The sequence below is a fragment of the Gekko japonicus genome, unplaced genomic scaffold (assembly GCF_001447785.1).
Source record: "Gekko japonicus isolate JY-2015 unplaced genomic scaffold, Gekko_japonicus_V1.1 scaffold851, whole genome shotgun sequence".
NCBI classification, from domain to species: domain Eukaryota; kingdom Metazoa; phylum Chordata; class Lepidosauria; order Squamata; family Gekkonidae; genus Gekko; species Gekko japonicus.
Window position 1 is genome coordinate 419,616 of NW_015172579.1, and position 20,762 is coordinate 440,377.

Consider the following 20,762-nt stretch of genomic DNA (forward strand, 5'->3'; position numbering starts at 1 on the left):
TGGTACTGTCAGAATGTAGAAACTACACGGGAAGGTGTGCTCCTTAAACTAATTCTCATACACACCACTCCCCTTTGATGTTAATATTTCTTATCACAAATCCTGACTGTCAAATGTGACTTCTGCTTTCCTGCATTACTAGAGGAGTATGGGATAGAATATAAGAGTCTTCCCTGAAGGGTAGAACCAAACCAAAATTTTAAATGCTGACTTCAAATATTATCAATGTGGGTAGATACTGCTGAAAGATTAATTTTCCCATCTGGGTGGTTGGATGAATACGGATGGGAAAGGACGACTACGTTTTCTGTGTACGTCATTGCTTGTTTTCTGATGGCAGAGATTTCATTCCGCGTGTGGCAGTGTGGTGGGAACCTTGAAATAATCCCCTGCAGCAGGGTTGGCCACGTGTTCCGCAAGCAACATCCTTATACCTTCCCTGGAGGAAGTGGTACTGTTTTTGCAAGGTAACTTTGGGAGATGGCTATAACGAAAATGATCAAAGCAGGAATTGAGTCCTTACTCAGAGATCCAGTGAGTGATTTTCCTTTTAGGACACACCCTACTAGCATGTAAAACTCCTTGTCACAAAGTGAAATCTTGCAGATGTTTCTTCTAACTATGTTCTTTTTAAAGATTATCACAGCATGATATGAAATGAATTTATGTCAGAATGATCAAGTGAGGTTAAATCTGTAGCAAATATCAACATTTATTTGGACTGTCCATTCACAGGGACAGGAGCTACCTCCAGAAACCATTTAACTGGAATTCAACATACACATTGTTCTAACTGCAAAGAAGGGAGGAGAAAACCCAACCCCTCCACAAAAAACCCAGACCAAGTAAATCATGAAGTTGAGAAAACAAAAACAAAATACCTTTTTTGTTTTTGTCTTCTTTGCCTCCTGATTTACCTGATCAGGAATTCAACACAGCAGGAGCCTTGGAGCTTTTGGTTGTCCATGTGAAAGGAACATCTATACAAGTCATAAGGGAAATTGTATTAAAGTGTACTGAGTTCTTCATTACCAGTGTAGACAGCTACTGAATTTGGACTATTCAGGAAAGTGAGGTGCACCATGGTTTCAGCACTTCACTTGTTTAGAACGCCTACACAAGAAAATCTTTCTGAATTCTAGGACTTGTGCCCCTCATCATCCTTTGCGGAAGTGGTCCTTTGCCAACCAGCCCACATTTCATCTTGCACTGAGTACTTTTCGGCTCCTTGAAAAATATGTTTGGCATAAGCAGAAGTGCCCAGGGCCAGGCAAATGCACACCCCTCAGTAGACGACTGCCTCCACCACGGATGAAGGGGGACACAGGCAGAAAGAAGGTATTGGATCCAAGCCTAGAATATGGAGCATACTAAATGCTTTCCAAAGAAGGTTAGCTTACATTAAAGGAAACCTGGAAATTGAACAGGCTAATATGCTATATTAATGGTAACCTAAATAGTGAAAAACATGTTTTTCCCATATGAGTCAAACTGGGCACATGAGAGCAAGGGTGTATGACCTCTCTCCTCTTTCATTCCCCCTGCTTGTAGCAGTCTTGTTGACTTGGTAGTGTAGTCTTCCAAAGACTTTTCACTTCTTATCTGGATGAACACAAGGCTATGTTCCTTAGACAGGATGAATAGTTTACTTCCATAACTGAAATAGTTTTGAAGCATTTGTAGATCTTCACTCTGTTCATTTGTTCCCCTGATGCCAAAAGTAAAATGGAACCATAAAATGCACAAGGCTCTGTCATACCACTTCCTTTCTGCAAACGTAGGGTTTCCAAAACAAAAGAACTTAGGAGGGTTAGATATAGCAATAACTTCACATCTGCATATTTTGCTTGTTGAGGCAATGCTACGCCTTTTATTGCAATGTCCGTAGTGTAAAAGGGTCTGTGGCATGGGAGAGTAATAAAGAAATAAGGAAGCCTCATGACTGTGACAGGAGCAAAAATAATAAAGTCTTGAATTGTTTCCAGAAATACACGTAGGGCAGCAGAAGTCTGGATGGATGAATACAAAAATTTCTATTACGCAGCAGTGCCTTCAGCCAGAAATGTACCTTATGGCAAGTAAGTCTGTCTATTGTTCATCAGTTTAGAAATCACAGGATTTGGGGGACTATACATTTCTGGTATAAAAACTGAACCTACAGTTCTGTTTTCCCTGTTAAGTTATTGTTAATATCTGTAGTTTTGAAATTGTGCCACCTTAAATGCAGTTGTTACAAAATGACCCTTTCTCTCAATAGTATTCAAAGCCGATTGGAGCTGAGAAAGAAACTTAACTGCAAACCGTTCAAGTGGTATCTTGAGAATGTGTACCCAGAATTAAGGTGAGTCTTTTATTGTATGACTGGCTGGGGCAAGAGGGTAGTTGAGCTAGGCTGGAAAACTTGCCCTTGACCTTGCCTTCACTTTGAGCTTTGGTTTCTCCAGCTACATGGATAGTTTCATGCAACACTACAGATATTTCAAACAGTCTTGCTTGCTGCTTTGTGACACATCCATGCTGCAGTAAAATAGCTATGGATACATGATCTCTAGAAGGATGTCCTCTTGCACAGACATTGTAGGCACCTCTGGATTGCTCTCAGGTTAAAGCGATCAGAAGGGTTTTTGAACTAAAAGATGTTTGTTTTTCAGGGTACCTGATCACCAAGATATTGCTTTTGGGGCCTTACAACAAGGAACCAATTGCCTTGACACTTTAGGCCATTTTGCAGATGGCGTGGTTGGCGTTTACGAATGTCATAATGCTGGGGGGAACCAGGTTAGTAGTCACTAGCTTATCAATAGTTATTGAATTGACTTTTTTTTACACTTAAAAATGAGCTGGATGAGATAAATCACATTTCGGATTATTTTAAGCACCACAGAGCACAGCACCACGTATCTTCTTGAAAATATGTCTCCCCCCACACTTTCCAGCCACTTTTGAAATCTTTCTAACCTGTCCGTATGGAAATTCAGTTGTAGAATGATCTTGTTTATCCTGTAAGGTTTTACCCTATGAGGCAACATGAACTTGATAATTTATTCATTTTTTTTGGGATCTAATGGAAGATAAATTTAACAGTTGTGGATAACTTCTGTACATGTTTCCACTATTGGTCAGAATATCGACATTGTACTTATATCCCTTATATGTGGTCTTGCAAAGCATTATTCAACCCAGTCAAACTTGACCTGTATTTTTTTCTCTCTTTCTTTTAAATCCGAAGGTAGGGAGACTGTGCGTGCAACACTTAAGATTCAGTAAGATTCTTCACCACTGGCTTCTGAATATTACCCTTTAGCTTTGACAAAGGGAGTTTTGACTCTCAAAAGCTTATAGCCCCAAAATCTTATGGTTCCTAAAGTGCTCCTGGACTTGAATCTAGCTACCCTTTAGTGAGACAACACCAAGCTATCCAGTAGAGAGCTGACATCCTTAGTTACTAATGCATATTCTCTTACTCAGTGTACATCCTATAGTGAATTTGTTCCATATGATCCACATGTCACATAACATTTCTAGTAGCTAATACAGGATGCAGAGGATAGTTTGAGTAGAAGGAATGTAAGATGCATAACATGACATACCTGCTATAACTTGGAGGGGAAGTGGAGTGTGTATTTCTGCATGGAGTTTGGATGTTATAATAGGGTCTGTAGTATGTAGCAGACTGTAAAGGATGGGACATTAACATTCCAGAATTGTGGTGATCATATATATCATTCTGCAGTGCTGAGCCAGTTGCTTTTCTGAGTACCATGTTCTCTGTACATTCTATTCATAGCACATTCTCTTTTTGCTTGTCTATGTTTTGTGCACACAATAGTGTCTGCCTTGTGGAAGAGAGCATATGTCTTATAGCCTTACTATATTTAGAATTGTGGGTTACTGGAAGTTTTTATTTTTCTTCAAAGCAACTTTTCTGAAGTGCTGCCTTGCTTTTTAAAAATCATTGTTTATTAAGGCTCTTTAAATAATACTTTGGCATATGTATCAGCTAGCTGTGTGTAGAGCATTAGGGGGGGAGTCCTTGTTTATATTTTAGAAACTGTTATGTTCTATGTTAAATAATGTCATCTCTTTGGTAGTTACCCTACCAATATATGTAGGCTAACTAATTACTGTTTCATCTACAGGAAAGTCAGTTTAAAGCATTAAAAACTTTAAATATGCTAGATATATCATATGCTCTCCCTCCCCCCCCATTCACCAACACTTGAGAATTCTTTCAACCCAGCTGCTTGTTAATTTACACATTCCCCGAATGTGTTTTTGATCAGACCTGGTTTTAGTTTGTTGAAAGTTGCTATGCTATAAAGCCAGTAGATGGGAGTATAGGACAATTGTTATAGTCTCTTTTCTTAAAGCACTGATACAGTTTCAAGAGTTAAAATGTGCTACTAAGCTTCCTACTGTAGAAAATTCCTTAAACAAATGCATTTGGAATTGCTAATAATTTCTGAGTGATTATGTGAAATCTGGATTATTGTCATCTTAACTAAATTGACATACCGTAGAATAGGTTGAATGGGAACCGCTGCCTATGTAGACAAGTTTTAGAATTATGGACTTCCTTCATTATGTTTGGAATAACAAATGTAAACAAGGAGTCAACCATATGTATGCAAAATGTTGTAATAAGAAATCATAAAATCCAGACATGTTTCTTACTGTGGGGCAAAGATTAGTCAAATTACGAAGCTGGTTTTCCAGGCACCTGTTCCTGGAGCATTTCTGTCCTTGTAGAAACATTGGCACAGAAGTACTGTGTTAGTCAAGTATATTACAGTGGATCAGCGAAGGAATGCCTGGTGGACTTACTTGAATGTGTCATCTGCTCTATATTCTAGGAATGGGCCTTAACAAAGGACAAGTCAGTGAAGCATATGGATTTGTGCCTTACTGTTGTGGATCGAGCTCCTGGCTCACTCATAAAGCTTCAAGGCTGCAGGGAAAATGACAGTAGACAGGTCAGTATTTTGCAGCTGAGGGTTTGAGGTCACACTAGTATAATGTATGCCTTGGGTGGACATTTATTTCTGTTCTGAGGAGCCTGTTATGCCGCTACAGCAGATGGCCAAAGCGTAGGGTGGTTAAAGTCTCAGACTCAGGCTAGGATACCCAGGCTGAAATCTCTGCTCAGCCATGAAGCTCACTGGCTGGCTTTGAGGCAATCGTATACTATCAGCTTAATTTACCTCACAGTTTTTTGAGTGAAGGCTGGGAAAGCAACATATGATGTCCTGAGCTCATTAGCAGCCTTATTCAGGTCTTGTAGACTGAAGGCCTTCAGCTGACCCCGGTTAGTACTGCACAGAAGAAACCACTTCTACCAACTCTTACCTTGAAACCCCTGGAGGGTGGGATGGGTTAAAATATAATACATGTAGTCTTTGACCATCTTAGCTGCTGATTTGCCATGTGCTTTTCTTCAGGCTATGTGACGCATCCTGCATTTTTGGCAGTAGAAAATGGCATGATGTCCCTTTAACCGTTTTCAGATGTCCTTCCCCAGGCACAGAGTGCTGTTTGTGTGTGTGTTGACACGTAGAAAACCCCACATACCTTAGATGTTGGTCGCCCTTTATTATTATTTTTTAACAGTCTATGTTCTGTTCTTTCCTTCTAGAAATGGGAACAAATTGAAAGCAACGCCAAGCTGAGGCACGTGGGCAGTAACCTGTGTTTAGACAGCCGGAATGCCAAAAATGGTGGCCTGACTGTTGAAGTCTGCAGTCCTTCGCTGTCACAGCAGTGGAAGTTCACACTTAATCTACAGCAGTAGAAGGGCTTGCACACGAGTACTGTCTCACTTCCTAAACCTTGGGCAACATTTTGCTGATTGCGTTACTGATACTTTATATACCTCAGTATTCCATCTTTTTGAAAGCAGCTGGCAGCAACTAAAGTGAACAAAAGGGAAGCAAGCGAACTGGGGACCCTGCCATTGTTTGGCCGAATACAGCTGCGGCACGACGCACTCCCTCCTACCGTAAAGGCTTACCAGTTCCTTTCCAGCTTCAAGCTAGCACCTACGCAGCAGATGATTAACATCCCTAAAAACAGGTGTACAGTATAAAAGTGCTTTCAACACACAGAGGGCGGGGAGGGAGGGAATAGTTGGGGGGGGGAGTAAATTGCTTGGAGAGGATCATTGGTAATCTCCATAGACATAGAAATCAGTGTTTGTGGTTTCCAGAAATCAAAGCATCATTTTTGAAGGTTTTGCCATGTGTCCTTGATATATTTGACCATGAACTTTTTCTATGACAGGACTCTGAATATAAACATGTATGTATATACACACTCACACACAAATATATTGTCAAAATCTACAACTTTCTATCAGTTTTGGTCATCCTGCAATTGACATGTCACTAGTTAAGTGGACTGGATTGTTACAGACAAACAAAAGTTTGCGAAGGTGCAGGTTTATGCTGCTGAGTCATGTTCATGCAAACACTGGACGCTTCTGCTTTGCAAAGTGTGCCCCCTGCTTTGCACTTCCTCCTCCTGACAGACTTTGGAACCCTGTAGAGGAGGGCAGCAGAATGGCAGAAAAGGAGCTTGCGCGCTTCATCTCCACCAGCATTCTCACCTCCAGTTTGGGAATTCATCCCCTGTTCTCTAGCTGTCTGTAAACTCGGTATTTGTGTTGATCGATTCAAGACTGCTTTATTCTTTAAGTACTACTTTTTAAAAAGAAAATAATGCAGCTATGAGGGTTAGTATGTCTTTGGGTAGTGTTCGTATCAGTATGGTTTTCTTTCTCCTCTAAAAAGTTGTCAGAGTGATGGGAACGGACAGATAGCACAAGACCACGGTAGCCTTTGCATGGAAGCGCAAGCAGCTGCTAAGTATCAGCACTGCAGTTGTTATGCTCTTGGGGTATCATGATTAGAGTTTTCACTTTAGGTCTGTCTTTTTAACTAGGTCTTTGAAACTAGGCTTTAGAAAATAATCTGAGAGGAAGTAGTTCATTGCAAGCAGTAGTTTCAGTCTAACTGGTATTTTCATGTCAAAAGATAGGACTTGATGGCATCTTTGACTTGTTTTTCCTGGACTGCAGAGACTTCTTTAAAAATAAAATCAGGCGTGTGTAAGACACTGTTGAAAAGGAAGTAGCATTCATAAAGAGCCATCTAGAGATTACCAAGCATATAGATAAAACTATTACTAAATCATGCCTTGATGATGGTTTTTTGTTGCATAGATGAGAGTATTTTTATGAACTGTATTTTCCCTTATAGCTGCAGTATTTGCCACAAAACGTGGGCATCTTTCCATGTACACAGGCTTTATTTTTGCCGTACACTGAAATCACACAGGCCAATGAACATTTGGATTTATACGGCATGCTTGTGACCTCTGCAGGAACTGTTTTGAAATGATGTATGAATGCTACAGGGTTTGAGTTTACAATCCTTTTTCCTTGAGTATGTGATGAGGCAAGAGAAGATCCTCTTATACCTTAATTTTCTTCCTCCCTAATAAATGTGTCCTGTTTAAATACATTTTTGGAACAAGGGGGGGGGGGCGGGAACGGGACCTTAAAATAGCTGTGGTGGTACTGGGGGGAGAGCAGGAAGGTTGGATGGGGGGAGGCTTAGTTACTAGGGGTGTTCACTTTTTTGGCCCCCTCTGCAACTTACAGCTTGAGATGAGGACTCATTGGAGGTAGTATTATAGTATTATATATCATCAATGTCTTGAAATCAAGAAACTAATTGATAATAATCCATTGCTTCCGCAGAGGGAATTAAGGCATCCTAAGATTTTACCATACTCTGTTATGAGTCAAAAACTAGTTGGCAGATTACCCAATCTTTGCTAAATTAAGTACTAGAACCTTGACTGTTTGCCGGCAAGATTTCTCTAAAGAAGGTTTTTGTCAGTTTTGCATTGTGATATGGGGAATATCTTTTTTCAAAATCTGTAAGTGCTACATGGAAGGGATCTCTGCTTTAGAGGCTGGAAGCAAGCTGTGGGTCATGGTATTGTATGGTCCCTGGTTTGGAACAGAAGTGTTGTAATGTCTTGTTAACCATGTTTACATGACACAGTGTGCCAAAGTGATTTACTGTGACTCCATCCTTTTAACAGTCCATGGATTTGGGGGTGCGGTGCTCCAAGTACTGCTGCTGTGAAAACATTCTTTGTCAATGGGCCAGGTGAGGGAGCCCTATAAAGAGATGCAGTCGGTTGAGAGTATGCAGTGGTCGTCAGTGGTGGCTTCTGACCCCAAGTCTAAGGAATAGCCAAACCCCCCCCCTCCCTCGCCATCTTTTTAAAAATAAATTTCTAGAATCCCTTAAAACAAACTGCGATGTTATCTCCGTTCTAACCTTTTCTTAGCGTCTTCAAAGCAAAAATGATGAAGGTGGTACATGTGAGTTGATTTGCAAATTAAATATAGTTTGTCATTTCAGTTGGTTTTTAAAATCTGCTGTACAGAGCTTGTACTTTGTTCATTTTATAGATGGAAACCATCCTTGAAAAATGTTTGTTTAACTTAAAATAAATACTTTATAGATAAGATAGCCTGGCTTACTGTCATTCCATTTTGGTATATACCTGGCATCCGGTCAGTGTTTCAGCAAAGCAAGCTCTCTCACAGAATATTTGCAACCCAATTTTAAAAATCCAAAAAGCATACACCAAAAGTTGGGTGCACCCAGTTTTTGACTGTGAATGAAGAATGGACCTCTGCCACCAGTTGTGTTTCCCAGATTGTGTTTGAAATTCCACTCAGTTCCCAAAGAGCCTTGCCATTCTCATGGAGAAGTGGGCTGCTGTTCAAGAAAAACAAGTCCAAAACTCACTTGGTCTACTTGCACAGCACTTAGCATTCAGCGCTACACATTACCTTAAATCTTAATGGCTGTTTGGAACTGGAAGATGGTATACCCTTTCCATGCCAGAAACACGCACTTGGTTTAATATTGCATGTAGTCTCCAAACATTCAGCGGGATAACTGTGGGAAAGTGATGTAAAAGGTAAGCTGTTCTATGCTATAAGAAAACTTTTTACATATTTTCTCTTAAGTTTAGAAATTCTTTTAGTTAGTGAAATGTGGTATATTTATCTGTTATAATATTTGCAACTAAAAATTGATTTAGCAAGAGTGAGTTTTTCAGAACAAACTTCTATTTTGAAATGAAGAAAGTTGGATTCCACCATAATTTCTGGTGGTCCATGAGGCCCTTTTGACTTCCAATAAGGTTTGACTTCCAATAAGGTTATCCATGGGATCCACATAGGCAAAATCCATTAATTCCCTATGTAGTAAGGGTATTGCCAGTTCTAAAAGGATGCTTGCATGTCAAGGAAGCCATAAAAAGCAAAAATGTTTCTTATAAAAAGGGGAAGGTCTGCCCCATGAAGGGAGCACAGGGTCTGGCAAAAGAAGTGTAAATTAATAATTAGGCATGCAAAAAGAGAATTTGAGGAGCAGAGCCTGAAAGCTTCAAGACAATAAATATGTCTTTAAATATATCTAAAGCAGGAAACTGGTGAGAGAAGGGAGTCTGAAGAACCAAGTCAAAGAAGAAGAATTGGTTTTTATATCCCGCTTTTCACTACTCGAAGGAGTCTCAGAGCAGCTTCCAATCGCCTTCCCTTCCTCTCCCCACAAAAGACACCCTGTGAGGTAGGTGGGGCTGAGAGAGCTCTGAGAGAACTGTGACTGACCCAAGGTCACCCAGCTGGCCTCATGTGGAGGAGTGGAGAATCAAACTCGGTTCTCCAGATTAGAGTCCACTGCTCTTAACCCACTACACTGCACTAGGTGATGAGGAAGTTCTAGACTTATTGGAGAGATTAAATAACAGTGTCTCCTGGTCCTGATGTCATATACCCAAGGTTCTTAGGGAACTCAAATGTGAGATTGTTGATCTACTGTACTAACCAGTATATGTATCTTGTCACTGAAATCAGCCACTGTACTAAGACTAGCAAATGTTTTAAATAAAAAGAGGTCCAGAGGGGAACCAAGAACTTACAGGCCAGTTAGCCAAACATCTGTCCCAGGCAAATTATTAGAAATTGCAATTAAATATAGAATTATTAGGCACATAGAGGAACAAAACCTGCTGAGGGAAAATCCACAGAGCTTCTGCGAAGAAAAGTCCTGTCTTTTTGATTTTTTTGAGAAAATGAATAAGCATGTAGATAATGGTGACCCAGTAGACATTACATGCTTGGATTTTCAAAAAGCTTTTGACAAGGTACCTCACCAAAGGCTCCTGAGTAAGTTTAGCAGACATGGGATACCAGTACTATTTAATTTGTTCATCAGTGTTCTGAAACTAGGGGTGAACAGTGTAGTGGCCAGGTTTGTAGATGACACAGAATTATTCAGGATGGTGAAAACCAAGGTGGACTGTGAGGAGCTCCAGAAGTTCTACAAATTGGGTGTGTGGGCAACTACGTAGAAGATGTAGGCCAGGGTAAGGTGATGCACATCAAAACAAAAATCCCAGCTATAAGCATATACTGGTGAGGTCTGAACTTCCTGACGCTTAGCGGGAAAGAGACCACGTAGTCCTGGTGGATCGCTCAATCAAAGTGTCAACTGAGTGTGCTGCACAGTAGAAAAAGCAAATTGTCTGCTGGGGTTTATTAGGAAAGCAATTGAAAATAAAATAGCCAATTTCATAATGCCTTTATATAGATCTATGGTGCAGCCTGCCTGGAATACTTTGTGAAGTTCTGATCACTGATCAAAAAGGGCATTGCAAAGCTGGGAATAAGTACAGAAGAGGGCAGCCCAGATGATTATTGTTGGATCACCTTTTCTATAAGGAAAAGCTGAATAGTCTGGGGCTTTTCAGTTTAGAAAAGAAACAACTAAGGGAGGACATGATAGAGGTTTATAAAATTATGCATGGGGTTGAGGGAGATGACAAAGAGAACATTTTTCCCTCTCCCAAACTGCTAGAGGGTATCGAATGAAGCTGATGGACACTAGATTAAGGATGGACAAAAGGAAATACTACTTTATGCAGTAAGTGATTATAATGTGGAATTCTCTGCCAGAAGATGTAGTGATGGCTACAGGCACAAGCAGCTTTAAAAGGGAATTAGGTTAATGAAGGATAGATCTGTCAGTGGCTACTAGCCATGGTAACTGAAGGGAACCTCTGAATTCGGAGGCAGTTAAAGCTCTGAATACCAGTGCCTTCTACGAGCTGTTATTATCCCTCCAGAGTAACTGGTTGGCTAGTATGTGGGATGGGATGCTGGACTAGATGGAGCATTGATTTGATCCAGCAGGGCCATTCTTATGTTGGGGTTCAGTGAAGAGGGAATCAAATAATATAACAACTTCCTATCTCTTACACTGGTGCAGGGGTCGTTTCGTAGAAAAAGAGCTAGGGGAACTCATTACCATAACTCATTAGCATATGCCACACCCCCTAACATCACTGGAAGTGTGTCATAAGGCCACACACCCCACTCCCAACGGTCCCGGGCGCCGGCCTTGCAGCTCCACTGCCGAGCCCGATGAGGGGCCCGGCGGTGGACCTGCAAGGCCGGCGGGAGTGCAAGGAAGCCCCGCAAAGGCCCTCCCTGGCCCCAGGCAGGCAGGGGTGGGGAGAGGCAGGGAGGAAGCAACTTACCCTCCCTCTTCTCCTGCCTCCTCCTGGCTGAATGAGGGCCGGAAGCGGGGCGGCCCAAAGCAGGGGGCGGGGCTTCGTCATGTGCCCCGCCCCCCGTACCTCACCCGGGGGCACTGCGATCCCCCGCAATCCCCCCCGAAATGACCTCTGCACTGGTGTAAGAACTTGTAGGATACAACCCAGGACATCTAATCCGATTCAGAAGCTGATGTTCTTTTTAATAGTATGTGGTAAATATGTAAAAATTTAAAAGATTGAACTTTAAAATCCTGTCTATTGTATGCTTATTTATTAAGATTAAGCTCTTCTTCTCTACTTTTCTCCCTGTAGGGACCCAAAGCAGTTTACAGGAACTTAAAAATGGCAACCATCATATTCATCTTTTAAAAGAACAGCTCAACAAAGTCAACCACTTCAAAGTGTTTGAAAAAAGATGGAAGCATTTCTATGAATGGTTGGAACAAGATGGATAAGACTCCGAGAAGATTTTTTTTTGAGGATATATGTTTGTTATGTTACGTTTTATGAAAAATGAAAATAAACGATTAAAAAAAAAACAAAGTCAACCACTTCCACAAGCCTCCTTCAAAAGCTTTCTTGAATAAGTGCCTTCCATAATCTCTTAAAAGCCAAGGTCATAAGCAAGACCCGACCTGCTTCAGAAGGTTGACACAGCACCACCACCTATAGCATGTACATAATGAAATTCCTGAGTTGAAGAAGACATACATGGAAATCATTGGTTCAGGTCAATACAGTTAATTTCTAGAATGGTAATACAAGTCTGGAGTTGTTGGTATAATGAAACCCCTTTCCCCAAAATAATCTGTGGCTCCCCCCCCCCAACTTCGGACGCTTACCAGCAATGCACCAGCACTCATCTTTTTCTTTGATTCCATTGATTTCCTGGCCAATGTCATTTTTCCCTTCCAATCAGATCCTTGCAAGGGAAGACAACATAATGTCCCTATTGGGTACAAGCTGCAGAGAGCTGCCACTCTCCTTCACTCCCTCATTTGTGGAGGACAGGCCCTTTCCCCCTCTGCAAATAGGATGGCTGGTGGTACCTTGTTTGAGGGCCCCTAGAATTGGAATCCTTGGTCTAATTTGCTTGAAACTTGCGTCCTCACTCCCCTGCAATTTTGTTGTCATTTGGTTGAAAAACAGCCACTACACCCTCCACTCAGAAAAAAATGCCCCAAAATGAATAATGGAAAAGCTGCCAATCTTTTCGTCATTTTGTAAAATGAACAATACACATCACGTTTTCAACAGAAAGGTAATTCTCTTTTTTTTAATTGACAGTCCCTGTAAAAGTAGGAAAATGAAACAAACGCAGACAGGTCTTTCTTAATGCTTGTGGCTGGCACCATTCCCCCCTCATAGCAATCAGTGGAGTATAATGAATTTTTTCTTGGTGCACACCCATACATGAGAATGTGTGGCAATAGTCTAAAGAACTCCACAAGAGGTGGCTGCAAGGGGGAACTTCGGTGAAGACCAAAGTTCCAGAACCAGTTAGTTTAGAGAGGCAGCCCTTTAGGTATGTGAACATAAGAAAAGCCAATGCTGGATCAGGCCAACGGCCCATCCAGTCCAACACTCAGTCACACAGTGGCCAAAAATACCAGGTACCATCAGGAGGTCCAGCAGTGGGGCCAGGACACTAGAAGCCCAGGATCCCACACTGCAAAAAGGTTTGAAACGCTTTGAATTTAAAAGGCACTCATTCCTACCTTTATCTAGTATACATTTTTGTCTCCTAGGAAGAAACCAGTAGGTAGTGTTAAAATATTAAAATACGTGTGATATGAACAATTGCTCACTCCATAGTAGTGCTAACTCAGGCTTGCAATGGCGAGGGTTGCATGGTGGGATCAGCTGAGTCTAAGAGAGGAGATAACTTCATTGCTAAAATGAAGTTGATAGCCTTTTAGCCTTTTCTTCCTGAAGGTAAAGTTTGGCCTAACGAGGCCCAGTAAGTGTGGGCAGGGCAAACCCCTCTAGAACATCAGCCTCACTGACTCTTCTTCTCATCTGGATTCAATTTTAGCTTATTTTTCCTCAAGCCACTTGATCACGGCATTTAAACACCTATGCACGACGGAGACAGAAGGCTAAGCTGTGGCTGACCAGTGCACAAAAGCCAAATGAGCCTCGGCTAACTTTTTATCTTAGCCCAACCAAAAAGGCCATCGATTTTACTTTGGTGCAGTCAGAGCATGGTGAACAAGTCCAGTCAGAGCCATTTATTTTAATAAATGGCTTCCACACCAATTACTGCCAGGTATTCTACAGAAAAGCGGTCGTCTATGAGTGGGCAGAACATCAATCAGGATCTAAGGGTAGATAACTGGTCCAATTTACTGTAGTAGAGGAAGGGTCTCTGACTCTCTTCCCCTTCAACCAATGCTACATATTTTGGCTGCACCATTTTCCATTTCTGTCTTCTGGTGGTTTTCCCTCTTTCATCCCTCTTGCTCATAGCTTGCTTTAGCCTTGGGCTCACAGTTACAGAGCCCTCCCTCCCGAAATGCAAACAAAATCCCTCCCAGCCAGAAAACAATTTCCATTCTATTCCCAGTGCTTGTAAATTATGACAAAAAGACTTGCTTTACTGGGCTGCTGGTGGATGGGGAGAAGCCACAACCTTTTTTTTTTCCTTTTCCTTTTGGAAAAGATTGCAGACTTAAATTCCTAGGCTCAGCCTGTGCTCAGATGCGCCATTAATTAGCTGTGAGCTTGTGTAGTGAGCTAACAAAAGTAGAAAAGGGAGTGGAGAGTTGTGGGGGGTGGGCAGGGGTCATTTCGTAGAAAAAGAGCTAGGGGGACTCATTAGCATAACTCATTAGCATATGCCACACCCCCTGACATCACCGGAAGTGTGTCCTCCCCACAGGCGGCAGTGACCTCCAGCGGGCACCAGCAGGGAGCTCCAGGCCCCGCCCTCCCGCACCTCACCCGGGGGGATGGCATCCCCCCGCGTCCCCCCCCCAAATGACCCCTGGGGGTGGGGAATATTCCAAGGAGTTTTGTGAAGATCTCTTGCATAGGTAGAAAACAAGCAGCAGATTTTTGTCTGAAGCAGAACAGAGGCCGTGCCCAGTTTTCTAGTTAGCAGGTGACATGGGTGCAGTCCTTCGTTTCTAAAGGCAGAAGTGTATGGGAAAGTTGCAGTCACTCATTTGTCCCTATTGCTTCAGGGTCCCGTCCCCCCCCCACAATGTGTTTTGCTCTCTCTCGTAGTCCCAGAGGGAGCAAAGCAAACGTGGAAAAGAAGCACAAACCCAAAGCAATTGGGGGGGGGGGAAGAGTGACAAAAATGGCAGTGCAGAAGTGGCCAAAAAAGTGTGTGGCTACAGTTGCTCATTAATGATCTGAAGCTCACTGCATATGGAACAGTTGCCAACGGGGTCTGAACGTGTGGAGGGCCGCTGTGAAGGAAAGCGTCTGAGCCCCATTCTCCCTCCTCTGCTTCTGTTCTCCCTTCTCCAAATCTCTCTCTCTTTGCTTGGGCTGCCAGGCTCTTCTGGCCCTGCACTGGTACCGTTGCACGGAAATGTCCTAGTCTCTGTTGTCTCCGTTACCTCTTATTCAAACATATTTCCATTCTTTGCTGCAGTGCACCCATTTCCCAATGGTGGTTTTGCTTTGTTTTTCACTCATCCTAAAAATAGCCAGTCAGACTCATCTTTATTTCTGGCATTGGTCAATGAGAAAATATTTGTACCCCCCCCATCCACCTGCACTTTGTCAGATCTTCTGCTTTTAAAAAAACAACAACAACCCTCCTAGTAATGTTCAGTAAAATAAGATGATCATTTGTGACTCTAGAAGCAATATTTAGTTACAGTTCTTGCAATAGCAATTTTAGTTGTATTTATATTGCTTTTAATTATTTTGTAAGCTGCCTTCAGAGACATTTAGCTGAGCCTGAAAATAAGTGTGGTCTTTGCTAGAAAACCTCCCACTGTGCTTGTTTGATTTTTATTTACCTACGGATGCAGTTCCTTGGAGTAAATCCAACTAATGTCAGTGAGACTGACTTCTGAGCAAACATACATAAGACCAGGCTGTTTTTATTAGTAGGCTGTGAATGGGCTCCTAACGTGTGCTACAGCAGTGTTTCTTTGACCCTCAATATTCCCCAGCTTTAAAATGAGTTTTATGCTTAAGAATGTTGATGCAACTTGCTGTTCTTTTAAAAATTGCAAATCAAAAGCATTCTCTGCCATGGGCTCATTGTTGGGCCTGGTAAACCAAGAGTTTTAGTTGATTGCCTTTTGACAAAGTCTTTGTACTGCTCTGTAGGGGGCAGGGTGTAATATTAGAATCTCTGTTCAATAGGAACTGAAATCGAGATTTGTATTTTATATATGCCAATCATTCCCGTGCATGGCTCATGGAGGTGCAGTAGATCACTGGTTCTGCTGTTTATCACTACCATTTGGTGGACGGCTCCTGTCCTAAGCCACCAATTTGTGTTGGGTCAGTGGGTCTCGTGATTCTAGAAAAACCAAATCAGAACATGCAAGTCTGCCATCAACTTCAGAAGTGCCAAGTTTATAAGGTTTTGCTCTTGGTTCCTTTTATTCTCTTTGATCAGTGTGTAGGATTACTGCAGCCCCGTTCTGACAGTGGGCATTGTGCAATGTTGGGTTTCTTTTAGATGAAATGACAATGTAGATTTCAGAAGCTTAACTCTGCACGGCAAAGGAGGGAATTGGGACCATCTGAGCCAGCTAAACTGGACCAGTGGCTGAGCATCTCCCTCCTCCCCTCTTTGTGGGCAATCTATGCCTGGGATTGTCCAAAAGTGTGAGCTAAAGGGCTGTCATCTCACAGTGTGCAGCCCCATGTGTCCTGTTGTCAAGAGGGAAGCCATCTTAAAGGAATTTTCCAGCTAAATTCACTGTTCTCTGATTCTCTTCAGGTGTTAGTCACCCCCCCATATAGGCAGTTAATTGTCAAGGTCATCTGCTCAGGCCTGTTAATTAGTTCACACAATTCAGCTGTGGGAGGGGGGAAACTCACCATAGAAATTTCCACGGATACTGCCCAGTGATTGACTGAGGAGGTCAGGAGATTATGGTCCCCTTTTTTCTAAAAGTATAGTGTGTGTTAGAGAGAAGGATCTTTACCCTTTCCTCTCTATCCCTCTTTGCTGCCAAGAAGATATTTGTATTATGCTCTGGAACCCTATGCTTTAGGAACCAGCTGTGCTGTGCTAAGTGAGATAACCAGTCAGATTTATTTTTGTGCATTTACACTGCCACTGAACTATATGCCTTGTACCTTTTCTTGAATTTATTCAATAAAACCTTCTTTTGCTTTATGGTATGTGTTACTCAGGGAGTTACAGGCCAATCTCAAGTAGAGCTTGGTTATCTTACTGCACCAGGGCAATGTCAGCCCAGACAACTATGCTATCTTAACCAACATGAGGCCAAGATAAATGTATATCATATCACCTGGCAGAAGAGCATCTTAAGTGCCTGTCTCTTGGTTTTATTGGGCTTTAAAGTTAGCAGAGTTCCCTAGGCTCATGTGCACAGTGAAGCCTTCTGGCACAGAGTGTGTGCAAGCAAGAAATAAAAGTTACACAGAGCCTCTTTATTTCAAACTAGGAGTTTATTGTGAGAACTTCATTTCTAGATAGGAAAGTGAAGAGATAGATTCTCTAACCTGATCTAACTAACTAGATGGATGGAGATACAGGAAACCATCCTGTATCTCATGTTGCCGAGATGGGAAATTGTATGCAGGAGAGGGGAAGAAGCCGGAAGGAAGGAAACATTTCCTAAGAATAGCGTTATACACTTCAAAGGGCATTCAGAGAGCATCAGAGAGAGAAGGAAACGATGCCCTTTGCCCTGGCCTCTCTATCTTTCTGTCTCTGTTGCAGTCTTCCTCTGTGGTCTGAGGCGAGAGACAGTGCGAACAGTCCTTCACTTCCAACAGTTTTAAACTGTGCATTTGTATATTTTGTACATAAGCTGCTTTGAAACCTGAGTGTATAGCATGGAATAAAAATCTAAAACAAATGTGACCTTTATACAAGCTCGATATCTCCCTGGAGACAGAGTGGTTCAAGATGTCCAGCAATATAAGGAAGCTGCTAAAACATAAGGAGACCTGGGCTGTATATTGCCAGGTTTTCTGCATCTTTCTTCCTTTCCAGTTCTCTGCTTGTTAATCTTCACTCCTGCAGCGGTGCCACATTTAAGCTCTTACCAGTCAACAAACCCTTGGTCCTTGAATACACTGTTGCTCGCATCTGCTTTTGCTGGCACCTAGGGCATTACAGGCAGAGAATACTATGTCCACCTCTGGAAGCCACAGGGCTGCCTGATGACATTCTATTCAACACATTCAGTGTCTAAGAGCTATTACACCTAGCTCCTGGCATTGCAGGTGAAACTAGATTTCAACTTACAAACATGCCTACCATCCTAACTGTATATGTAGGATCTGATTTACTGGAGTTCAAAAAGTGCGGGAATTGTGGGTTATAAACCCTTGACTTGAAAACATTGTGTTTCCTGGTGGATGCAACCTTTTCTTAGCTGAAAACTTCCTGAAACCAGAGCTTTGTAGATGGTCGTGCTTGGATGAAATCCAGCACTGTCGAATAACACTGTAAACAAGGCAATAATTCTTAAGGATGAAACCACTTTGGTATTCTGTAAGGGTTCTGTGTCTCTGCAAATGGCATCTTATGCCCAGTAAGTAACCTAGAAAAAACCCACCCTCAATCTAACTCAAGCTATCATTGAAAATGCAAATCCTTTTTCCATGTATCTTCTTTAAATCCCCATGGTTCTTAGCTGTTTGAAGTCCAGACCGACCAAAAAGTTAGTTCATTTTTATCCCTCCCTTCCTCCATTTTATATTCAAAACAACCCTTAGAGGTAGTTTAGGTGGAGAGAGAGAGAGAGTGTGTGTGACTGACCCATAGGTGTCACTGACCCATAGGTCTCCAAGAAAATTTCATAGCCTAGCAGGCCTTTGAATCTGAGTCTCCCAGATCTTGCTTGGTGTTACAACCACCACATTCTTACCTCTTGAGTAATTAACGATCAGGTTTTGACCAAAATATAGCCTTTCTCTATTTTTCTAAAGCAGGAATAAAAGGATTTCTATTTGCTGGGATGTGTTTAACGCTACCAAATAAAATTGTTGGTAGAAAGAATAACCTACTTACAATATTTATGGAAACAGAATTATTCTATTTGGCTTTCTATAATCTTCTTAACTCTGAGGTCTTTCAAGGACATTTTTCCCCAAAGGTCCTGAAGATTTATTTCCTAAAATGCCCCTTTTATTTCCAGTTCTGAGCTCTATATTCATTCACTTAAACAGCTTTTAGAAAACTAATCATTGTTCTCCACAGGATTCATTGTGGTTATTTTGTTTCTTTGTCATGGAATGGTAGGGCTGGAAGAGAAGATGAAAGGTACATCCATTCCAATATAGTGGCAAAAGATGTTTACATAAGGTAACTTAACAGAAGTGGAAGGTTTGTTGTTGTTTTTTAAGGGTAAACTTGGGTACTGTTTAGAAATTAATCCTGCAAGCTTTATTGCTCTAAATTCCCGGGACCCCTGTTTGTAAGACCTGAGAAATCTTCAGGTTTTGCTGGACCAGAGGTGATGAAGGAATCCATCTTTGATACAAAACCAAAAGAATCACAGTCCAGCAATGTGCAGTTAAGAGGCCAGTGCATGAGGGTGCAGACACTCTCACGGGAACTTCACCCTATTCTGAGACTCTCTAATCATGCTTTTGGCCAGGACTAATCACCAGGGATCAATGTTCCCTCTAAGCTGTGGAGTCCTGTGAGCAAAAATTCTACTTTGTGAGCTCCTGGCATTTAAGCTGTGAGCGAGCAATTTGGCTACTGCATAAAGTAGTTGGCTCTGGAGCCATCTCTCATGAGCTGAGACAAAAATGTGTGAGCCGGAGGCTAAAAAACTGTGAGCTGGCTCACACTAACTCAGCTTAGTGGGAACACTGCCAGGGATGGGTTGATCTTTAAGGCCTCCAGGAAAAGTCCTATTGGGCCTGGGACAGGCAGGGGCTGGGGGCAGAGACCCCTTTTCCTGGGCCATTTTTTCCTCCCAGTCTGCTCCTATTAAACACCAATGTCCGCATGCAATAAATAGGCACTCTGGACCACTTAAGAATTTCCCTTACAATGGAGACTTCTCCAGGAAACTAATCAAACAGGAGAGGGAATAGGTTTTAATTTCTCCTATTTTACTTTCCCTCCTGAAACCTTCCCTCCATTCCCATTTTTTCTTCCATCCTCTTACCTTCTCTAATTCCTATTTCAGTCTCTGACCTGCTGACCCTTCACACATCCAGATTCCCCTTCCTAGTCAATCATTTCCTTCCTGCTCCCAATTCCCTTACTTGCCTAACCTCCGCCCTATTCAGGCAGTCCCTATACTTTCCTCTGCTACCTGGGGGGTTTCCATTGGAATAAGAAATGTATCGCTTTCCTTTAGTAAAATTATTCTCTATTTTAAGCATCACCTACCCCTTCAATACTGAGCTTGACTTAAATATCGCCTGAGATTCAGGCTCACTTCCCACTTGTGTGAGGATGCTCATTTGTGTATACTCTGACTTAGATGTCCCATAGATAGCTGGATAATTTTATGCAACATTAAGTGTAGTCAAAGGGAAAGAACAAAAAAGCCCTACGAATCATCCAGCCACCTACCCCAGGCTTCTGACATTTCATCAGCAATTGACTTTAAGATGATACATCTTAAGGACTTAACGTTCATTGAATAAGTGCTACCAATGTTTGCGCTGCACTTTCATGATGCACTTTTGGAAACTCCATTGAAGCTGGCATGATCATTGCAACGAGGCAAGTTGCCTCTTGCTTTACCGAGAACCTTGTTATCATTGAACAAACAACTGGAACAACTGTGGAAGGGAACCCGCAATAAGCAAGCAAACACAGGGCGTAGATCACATTTCTGTGACTACTTTGACACTGATCGGGCTGCAGGACAGCAATACTTCAGCACCCTCCATTGCATCTGTGCAAAGCCATTTAGTAAAGCTGTTCTGCACTGAGTGGTGATGCTCCCTTTAGCCTTTGATGGGGCAAATAGCTCAAA

At 42.0% G+C, this 20,762-nt stretch overlaps 1 protein-coding gene across 1 annotated transcript in view; it reads left to right on the forward strand.

The window, feature by feature from the left end:
* Nucleotides 1–6,089, forward strand: part of GALNT2 (polypeptide N-acetylgalactosaminyltransferase 2) — a 104,152-nt gene extending 98,063 nt beyond the window's left edge. Inside the window, exons 11-16 of the mRNA XM_015421436.1 lie at nucleotides 341–467; nucleotides 1,986–2,078; nucleotides 2,258–2,341; nucleotides 2,652–2,778; nucleotides 4,854–4,973; nucleotides 5,633–6,089. Coding sequence (XP_015276922.1) covers nucleotides 341–467; nucleotides 1,986–2,078; nucleotides 2,258–2,341; nucleotides 2,652–2,778; nucleotides 4,854–4,973; nucleotides 5,633–5,788 — 707 coding nt within the window. The 3' untranslated portion in view covers nucleotides 5,789–6,089. The remainder of the gene's footprint in view (nucleotides 1–340; nucleotides 468–1,985; nucleotides 2,079–2,257; nucleotides 2,342–2,651; nucleotides 2,779–4,853; nucleotides 4,974–5,632) is intronic.
* The last annotated feature ends 14,673 nt before the right edge of the window (nucleotides 6,090–20,762 follow it).